Source organism: Mytilus californianus, unplaced genomic scaffold, assembly GCF_021869535.1.
Source record: "Mytilus californianus isolate M0D057914Y unplaced genomic scaffold, xbMytCali1.0.p SCAF_3, whole genome shotgun sequence".
NCBI classification, from domain to species: Eukaryota; Metazoa; Mollusca; class Bivalvia; order Mytilida; family Mytilidae; genus Mytilus; species Mytilus californianus.
In genome coordinates this window covers 67,546,088-67,556,302 of record NW_026262679.1, presented here as the reverse complement: position 1 = coordinate 67,556,302, position 10,215 = coordinate 67,546,088, and the positions used below count along the sequence as shown (strand labels likewise).

Here is a 10,215-nt window from a genome sequence, read left to right as displayed (position 1 = left end):
AATTTTTTGGGGCCCTTTATAGCTTGCTGTTCGGTGTGAGCCAATGCTCCGTGTTGAAGACCGTACCTTGACCTATAATGGTTTACTTTTACAAATTGTAACTTGGATGGAGAGTTGTCTCATTGGCACTCATACCACATCTTCCTATATCTATATACAAATAAATTAAAGGTTTTTTTCCCATCTCCACCTTTAGAATGATGATCATGGACATACATTGATTATGGATCATCTGTCTGTTCCTTTAATAGATAAAACTCTTTAAAATATTACACATAAGGGACTTTAAAGACTAGAAATGTAAATTGGTAATGATGATCTCGTCTCCACAGGTCTTCTTATCTTTCTTTACAACAGTTTTATTGTTGTATATCATTATTCATTGTCATTGGAAGATATAAAAATGAGTCAATGATTTTAGTTTTGCTAAATTTAGGGTTTAAATTTTGGACAAAACTGTAAAAATTAGTTACGTAGATTATGTCTTTAAAACCATTGAATTTTACCAGGTCAATATATGCAATAAGATTTATATGAATTGTGTTTAAAGGGTCAGACAGTATTGGGAAGTGAAGTGTGGGATGCTATTGCTTCCAAAGACAGCTATGCTGCTGATTTTACGTGTGATAATTAAAAGTTGCTCTAAACTTTTCTCAACATCAATAAATACCCATAAAAAATGTATAATACGAACTAAATAAAAGTTTATTTGGAATACACTCTTAAAATAATCTTAGTAGAGAGATATCAAAACTGAGATTCATGTCAACAAAGGAAAGAATCTTTTGGATTTTATCAGAAACACTTTTTTAAGAAACTCTTAGAGAATCTTTAATTGACAATTAAAATATCCTCTAATAAAATGCTCCGCTGGGGCGCAGCTTGATACGACCGGAGAGGTCGAACCCTGAACAGTTGGGGCAAGTATGAACACAACATTCAAGCTTGATACAGCAATGAATTTGGATTGTAATTAAATATTTGACACAGCATAGGTTTCTGACACAGAATGAAAGTGGTCTAAGAACTTAAAATTTTTTAATTTACCTATTCAGACCATATCATTATTATTTGCTTTTATATATAAATCAGAAATAACCAATTTAAAATGGAAAATTTTAAAGAAAAAAAAGGGAAAAAAAATCCCCCCCCCCCCAAATTTTTTGAACCCCCTTATAATTCATCACCCCCAAACTCAATCCCAGCCTTCTCTTTGTGATATGGAACCTTGTAGTACAATTTCATAAAGATCCATACACTTACACACAAGTTATTGTCATGAAACTAGAAAAATGCTTGTTTTTTGCCCCTTTTTGGCCCCTAATTCCTCAAATTTGGAGGCAATTACCCCCAAAATCAATCCCAGCATTCCCTTTGTGATATGGAACCTTGTGATACAATGTCAGAGAGATCCATACACTTACACACAAGTTATTGTCCTGAAACTAGAAAAATGCTTGTTTTTTTGCCCTTTTATGGCCCCTAATTACTAAAATTTTGAGGGAATTACCCCCAAAATCAATCCCAGCCTTCCCTTTGTGATATGGTACATTGCAGTACAATTTCATAGAGATCCATACACTTGAACACAAGTTATTGTCTGGAAACTAGAAAAATGCTTATTTTTGGCCCCTTATTCCTAAACTTTTTAGGCAATTACCCCCAAGCTCAATTCCAGCTTTCCCTTTAAGATATGGAACCTTGTAGTACAATTTCATAAAGATCCATACACTTACACACAAGTTATAGTCATGAAACTAGAAAAATGCTTGTTTTTTGCTCCTTTTTGGCCCCCAATTCCTAAAATTTGGAGGCAATTACCCCCAAAATCAATCCCAGCATTCCCTTTGTGATATGGAACCTTGTGATACAATGTCAGAGAGATCCATAGACTTACACACAAGTTATTGTCATGAAACTAGAAAAATGCTTGTTTTTTTGCCCCTAATTCCTAAAATTTTGAGACAATTACCCCCAAAATCAATCCCAGCATTCCCTTTGTGATATGGAACCTTGTGGTACAATGTCAGAGAGATCCATACACTTACACACAAGTTATGTCTGGAAGTTACAAAAATGCTTATTTTTGGCCCTTAATTCCTTAACTGTTGGTACCATAACCCCCAAAATCAATCCCCACCTTCCTTTTGTATTATTGAACCTTATGGTAAAATTTCATTGAGATCCATTCACTTAAACTAATGAGTCTTCGGACGACGACGACGCCAACGTCATACCAATATACGACCACAAAAATTTTAACGCGGTCGTATAAAAAGGTTGAGGCAGTTTTTGGTGGTGCACTATCATGATAGCCATTGTTTCCAATGACAGGTATTCTGGTGATTTTTCATGTAATATTAGATTCTGGCTTTCCTACTTGCAATATTATCAGTTGACCCCAGCTTTTCCCAATATTTGTAAAAATACATATAAAATAGTGTTGTCAACAGTTAAAAGATTGACCGTCAGAAGGACAGAATATTGGATAAAAAAAATTAACAGTTAATCAGACCTTTTTCAATTTCAATAGATTTGATATGAAGTCGTCACAGCAAAATTTAAAATGATCATTGTGGTACTAAATGAAATCAATTGTTCTGTATATTGACAACTTGATTAAGAAAGAATACATTCAATTTTTCGTAACTAATTAGCAAGAAGACATCTTTACTGTCAGCTTTGGCAAAAAACTTAAGTAAGCATAATTTACACAGTACATGAACAGGTGTGTACAATAAGTATACATTGAACAATTGTAAGCTGATCAAACTTTACTAGTTAGTTCATTATTTCAATTTAACATAATATTGTGTGGACGTAAATGTAATAGACAGCTGCGCCATGAGCGCATGATACGCCCGTCGTCTTGTGTGTGAATTTTTATGCAATAAGCATAAATAGTTTCTGACATACGGCGTGACATGCGAAAACCCCCTTTTTTTTTTTTACAAAAAACTCAATATCTCTAAAATAAAATTTTGAATCAAAACCAAAAAGTATACAGATCTTTAGATTAATATAACTAAGAAGTGTGTAAAATTTTAAGCAATAATCATAAATCGTTTTTGAGATACGGCGCGACATGTGAAAACCCCCCCTTTTAAAAAAAAAAAAAAAATTCAATATCTCAAAAATAAAACTTTGAATCAAAACCAAAAAGTATACAGATCTTTAGATTAATATAACTAAGAAGTGTGTAAAATTTTAAGCAATAATCATAAATCGTTTTAGAGATACGGCGCGACATGTGAAAAACCCCTCCCCCTTTTTTTACAAAATACTCAATAACTCAAAAATAAAATTTTGAATCATCACCAAAGAGTATACAGATCTTAAGGTTAATATAACTAAGAAGTGTGTAAAGTTTTAAGCAATAATCATAAACTGTTTTTGAGATACGGCGCGACATGTGAAAAACCCCTCCCCCTTTTTTAACAAAATACTCAATATCTCTAAAATAAAATTTTGAATCATCACCAAAAAGTATACAGATCTTAAGATTAATATAACTAAGGAGTGTGTAAAGTTTTAAGCAATAATCACAAAATTGTTTTTGAGATACGGTGCGACATGTGAAAAAAAAACACACCTGTTTTAGTTACTAAGTCCCGTAACTCAAAAAGTTTTAATCTTATTTTCACCAAAAAGTATACAGATCGTTTGACCATCATAAGAAACAACTATGTTAAGTTTCATGAAATTTGGATAAGTCATTCTCAAGTTACGGTGCAACATGTTTACGCCGGACAGACAGACGGACAGACAGACGCCGGACATTTGTATAACATAGTACGTCCCGTCAAAAATTTGACGGGCGTATAAAAATGTCAATCATCCAACTTTACAAGGCTTGGTCATATTTCAAATATAATGTTGATCTAAATATTGTAAAATGAAAAATTAGTACATGTATATACTGGTCATAACAGTAACATGCAGATATGAAAAATACAGAATGATATAATTTGACAACACTAATATAAAATAAGCAATACCAATAACATAAAACTCTATTTCGAATATATATTAAAACTTCAAGTGAGATTCATGTTTACAAGGAAACAAATCTTTTGTTAGACCATGGAAGTATTACATTGACAGAATATACAATAATTTATTTGAGGGAACGCTGTAGAAAAGATATGGAAACTGTCTTATTAGTATGTTATTGCTTATAGTTTTTTGTGACCAACTGCCATGCCACAGTCATAAATTGACCACAGATATTTCTTATTGGTTAAGTGGTAATCAAGAGTCTTTTGCTAAGTCCTGTCAGAAAACACCTTTATTTATTTCAATGGCATCATTGGACTTATAGTGGTAAAAAACTTAATAAACAAATTGACCAATGCACACATAATCAAAATCAGACTAAAATTACCAATACTACAATGTTTTGGAATGGTGAATTACAATATTTTATTTTTTCAAGGATTAATTCTAAACTGTTATTAAAGGTGCGTTCCATGATAGTTATACCTGATAAAAAAAATTATATGGAATCCTGCGTCTCATCTGCTATTGCTGCTGTCAGTGTAAAAGTGTAAGGTTGACCTAAAAAGTGAGTCCATTCATCAGTAAAATACAGAATTAAAAAAAATAAATGTGGATAGTCATGTGGACACAGATGATGCCCCAGCTTGCATATCATATAGTTATAAAGGGACATAACTGAAGAACGGTAAAAGTGACGCTACCCAAATTTGAACTTGATCTGAGTTTTGTGGTCATAAGCATTGTGTGTAAGTCTCATAAGATTTGGTTGAGGCTAACTTAAGTAGAGAACAGAAACTAAAAATTAAGCAATTTTTCTATTTGTAAACACGCATAACTCTAGAACGGTTGTGTATAAGTTTTATAACATTTGGTTGAGACAAACTAAAGTTAGAGAACGGAAACGAAAAATTCTGCAATTTTTATGTTTATAAAGGGACATAACTCAAGAATGGTAAAAGTGTGGCCACCAAATTTCGTACTCAATCTGTATTATGTAGTAATAAGCATTGTGTATAAGTTTCATAACATTTGGTTGAGGCAAACTAAAGTTAGAAAACGGAAACAAAAAATTTGTACTTGATCTTAGTTTTGTGGTAATGAATATTGTGTATAGGTTTCATAATGTTTGGTTGGGGCAAACTTAAGTTACAGAATGGAAACTAAAAATTTTGCAATCTTTCGTTTTATAAAGGGGCATAACTCAATAATGGTTAAAGTGACACTACCCAAATTCAACTTGATCTGTGTTTTATCGGTGGAAGTCAAAATTAAACATTGCATTGTATAAAGCATTGATTGTAGTTGATTCAACTATAATCATGGACAAAGGAAGATAACTCCAAATTTAATAAAATGCTCCGCTGGGCACAGCTTGATACGACCGCAGAGGTTGAACCCTGAACAGTTGGGGCAAGTATGGACACAACATTCAAGCTTGATACAGCTCTGAATTTGGATTGTGATTAAATATTTGACACAGCATAGGTTTCTGACACAGAATGAATGTGGTCTAAGAACTTAAAATTTTTTAATTTACCTATTATGGTCCAATATCCAAAATCTAAATACATACATGGATAGATTCAGCATATCAAGAAACCCCAAGAATTCAATTTTTGTTAAAATCAAACTAAGTTTAATTTTGGACCCTTTGGACCTTAATGTAGACCAATTTGAAAACGGGACCAAAAATCAAGAACCTAAATGCACGGTTAAGATTCAGCATATCAAAGAACACCAATATTTCAATTTTTGATGAAATCAAACCATATCATTATTATTTGTTTTTATATATTAATCAAAAATAACCAACTTAAAATGGAAAATTTTAAAGAAAAAAAAACGGAAAAGAAGGAACCCTCCCCCCCCCCCCCCCAAATTTTTGGAACCCCCTTATGATTCATCACCCCCAAACTCAATCCCAGCCTTCCCTTTGTGGTATGGTACCTTGCAGTACAATTTCAGAGAGATCCATACACTTGAACACAAGTTATTGTCTGGAAACTGTAAAAATGCTTGTTTTTTTTACCCTTTTTGGCCCCAAATTCCTAAACGTTTAGGGCAATTACCCCAAAACTCAAACCCAGCTTTCCCTTTGTGATATGGAACCTTGCAGTACAATTTCATAAAGATCCATACACTTGAACACAAGTTATTGTCCTGAAACTAGAAAAATGCTTGTTTTTTGCCGCTTTTTGGCCCCCAATTCCTAAACTTTTGAGGCAATTACCCCCAAAATCAATCCCAGCCTTCCCTTTGTGGTATGGTACCTTGCAGTACAATTTCAGAGAGATCCATACACTTGAACACAAAGTTATTGTCTGGAAACTAGAATAATGGTTGAGAGAGGGGTAATTTATATTATTACCTCAATTATTTGATTCCTGGTTTTACACTTCTGTTCCAATAAGCTTTATAAATGAAAAAGAAGACAAAGGCAAGAAAAATGACAAAAAAAAAAAGGAAAATGCTCAAGCTATTTTATCTAGAAATCTATCTGCAAACAGATAATACACACATACCTTTAAATGTATGTTTCAAATTCATATCAATAAAAAGAAAAAATAAATTGCAAAATTGCACATACAGACTGAAAGCATTTTTAGACACACTCAAGTCTGTTTAATCTGCCCATCCTTTAATTCAATCCTTCTTATACTTCTGCTTATATTCCATTACCTTTCGTAGTGTAAAATAATGTCAATTTTCAGAAAATATGTATCTGGTATGTACAATAAATGACAAGCTTTTCGTTTGTTTTTCAATGCATTATTTTACCACTGTCAAGGATTGCATGTTGTAAATGAAAGTTCATCTCTTGAAATATCCAAAAAGAAATTGTTTTTCAAAAGCAATATCTATGCTGGCAGATTTACTGGCTATGGTTGTTTCCAATGTAAATCATGACTAGCCCACACACTGACTAATTTTAAATTGTTTTAGGTTGTTTTTCATTACAGCTCTTTTCATAATGCAAGCAAGGCAAAGGTTTGTTTGGCTTGCTTGCTTTGTTTGTATCAATGTTTGCTCAAGCATTGTAATTAAGATTGACATCTGAAAACAACATAAAAAGGAGGATTTAAACTTGTATACATAATATTTAAATTTGATTGGACATTATCAAATAATCAAATTTACCTTTACACAGATTTAACTCCGCCTACTTATATTGTTTGCAGATGTCAATCTTAATTACAATGCTTGAGCAAACATTGATACAAACAAAGCAAGCAAGCCAAACAAACCTTTGTCTTGCTAGCATTATGAAAAGAGCTGTAAAATATACAACTTTCATAGAATTTAGTCTTCAATCAAGCAAATGGCACTATTATTTATTTAACTATTTGACAAAGAACTAAATATGTTAAGCAAAAAGCTTTAGACGGTCAGATCTACCAGACTCTATCTATCTTATATATATGTTACATTAACTTTACAAAATTAAAAGAATATGAATTGCTCAAAATGATATAAAACATAAAACTATAAATAACTGCAATGTGTTTCAGCAGTCCAAAGTAAAAGTTCAATTGAGCAAAATATACCATACACATGGACACTTCAATAGTTATGTATCAAATATATGTATCTTTATAACAGAATCCAATATTAAGTTTATAGCATTTATATATAATTTCTAAAGCATTACAATAAAATGGGAAGCAAAACCTTTTTCTTGTTGTAAAATAATGAATGATAACTTCTAGTGAATATATGCACTGATATAAACCTTGGTGAGGATATCACTGTGTCATCAAGTTCATAGCACATAAGTTTAACTGCCATAAAACATGAAAACTGTTTACAGTTTAACTGTTCCTAGCTACAAAGGTTTAGAGAATAGCAATTACTTGTCATGGTGTTAGACATAAATTACAACCAGGTTACTTTCCTTGTCTGCCATAAAACTTTCTGTTTACAAGAAAAATCAGCAGGTTAACATTGATCTTTGCTCTGTTGAACATTTCTATTACAGCAACACCTTCATATTGCAACTGAAGTAAATCCTGAAACATTTTAATAATCATACATAAATTTAGGGATTTTTAAAACATTGTTAACTTGAATATATTAAAATGAGTCCTTATAAAATGTGATACTATTATAAAATATATTCCATATGATTTTTGTAACATGGTATTAATTGAAATTATAATTGTGAGACACCAGCAACTAGGATACAATGAAAATAACAAGAAAACATCTTGATGGATAGTGTGTAATGCAAGGATTAAATCTTTTATAAATACTATAAATTCTACAATGATGACTAAGCATCCTGTGAAATGCCTTTATAACTATTCATTTGGCAGTTTGTTAGCTTAAAGTCAAATAATCTATGAGAATATAACAAGCTCCATCACAGTCAAGTAAGGTAAATGATATTTGATTACTTACATAAAGCAAACAAGCATGAGAGTATTGCATGGCAATACATAGTCCCCTACCTGTTAAAATTCATTGTACTGGAACAATATGCTAACTTGATCTATAACTTGTCATGGTGTAAACTATATAACAAATATCAAGTCAATATCTTCAAGCATGACAAAAAAAAGTGCGGAAAACTTATTATTTAAGTGAATTTTCTAAGTCGAAGGACCATAGCTCTGCACAAAATCATCAGAACGGAAATTCAAACTTGATCTGTATCTTGTCATGACAAAACTATATACCAATTATCAATATCTTCAAGCATGACGAAAAAAAGTGCGGAAAACAGATTTGCCAGACTGACGGACCGACGGATTGACGGATGGACGGACAGACAGACAGATGGAGTGCAAACCTAAAGTCCCCTTCGACTTCGTCGGTAGGGGACTGACTAATAAGAAACTTGTTTAAGAAATCAATGATGCATGAAAAGTGCTACTGACATTGTCCTATCATGTTTTGGGCATAACTAATTTGGGCTAAATCATTCTGACTGTGGTTTCATTTGGGTCAAAAATTTGGTGAAGTTTACCTTTGGGCTAATTTTTAATTTATAATTTTAAAAGAAGTCATTATCAAGATACAACCTACAAAAAATCTGGTCATCTGAAAACCATGCTAGTTTGAATTGAGGTCAGACAAGATGAATTTGTATATACTCAGCATGAACCAATCTTGGAGAGCAATTAGTTGCATTTTCTTTTAAAATCTTAATCGAGTGTATTACACCTGCACATTGTACATAGCATTTAAACATTATTTAGGGCTTATATAAAACCGTTTCTTACTTTAAATCCCACTTCCACCATCCCATAGTGAGCAGGAGACAAACACTGTCTGGCAAACGAAAGGGGTACATATAACAAGAACATGTCATAAATAGAATGTCATTTATTACATATAAAACATAATATAGCCCAAATGTAGACCTTAAAATTTAAGCCAAATGTCACCTTGTCATTGGCCCAAACATGCATCTCCTTATATTTGCACTTCATTATAGCTTGCACCAGGTTGCGATCACTGTTTCCTGAGTTCAGAAATTGAAAGTGAATTTCATGAATAGTGTCTTATTGGTAATGACCGACAATTGCTTCTAGAGGACAAATATTAATTTCATGTTTTAGTTTGCGGTTAATACTAACTGATTCTGTCATGGCAAAGATTTGTTTACTAACATTTTTTAGTGTGAGTTGTATTTTACATATGATTATGTTAATATCATCTACCTTGGGTGTTATTGTGTTTTTTAGGATTTTATTGAATTTATAATGGATACCTTGTTTAATATTTAGTTTTATTACAAACAGGATTTCACATCCTGAAATGTCTTGCCTGCTTAATTGAGCATAACATGAGAAACAGGTCTAATCAAGAAAACTGATGTTGATCAATGAACCAAGAAAATTCAGTTACGGTCAGGTGAATCCTGTAAGGCTGATATCTAAACCCTACAATAATTCTAACCACCAATTATAGTAACTTAGAAACTGATCCTATCACTAAAATTAAAGAAACACCATGTTTGCATGAGATTAGTTGTGATTATCATGGACTTTCAGTAAAAGAAAACGTTTTAGAGTTGGGTAAGATGAAAACACTTACATCTGCTTACAAATTATGCCAAATGATGAAAACCGAAAATGTTCCCAAATTTCAGAAAACCAGCTGAAACCTTGATTTTTAAACTAGTAACCTAAAAATCAATAAGGGTCTTTTTAACTCTAAGAATGCTTTATCCACCAACGATCGATAGGTAAAGATTTGATTTATGGCTCAATA

General features: G+C 32.2%; 1 protein-coding gene and 1 long non-coding RNA gene across 2 annotated transcripts in view; both read right to left on the bottom strand.

Moving 5' to 3' along the window:
- Positions 1-684: 684 nt before the first annotated feature.
- On the bottom strand, positions 685-7,024 carry LOC127733189 (uncharacterized). Its single transcript, XR_007996874.1, has 2 exons — positions 6,109-7,024; positions 685-1,700 (listed from the first exon to the last, which is right to left on the bottom strand). It is a non-coding gene; the product is annotated as an uncharacterized LOC127733189 (long non-coding RNA).
- Positions 7,025-7,027: 3 nt separating this feature from the next.
- The window catches only part of LOC127733112 (ras GTPase-activating-like protein IQGAP1), a 231,346-nt gene continuing 228,158 nt past the window's right edge, over positions 7,028-10,215 (bottom strand). Inside the window, exon 43 of the mRNA XM_052242397.1 lies at positions 7,028-8,006. Coding sequence (XP_052098357.1) covers positions 7,884-8,006 — 123 coding nt within the window. The 3' untranslated portion in view covers positions 7,028-7,883. The remainder of the gene's footprint in view (positions 8,007-10,215) is intronic.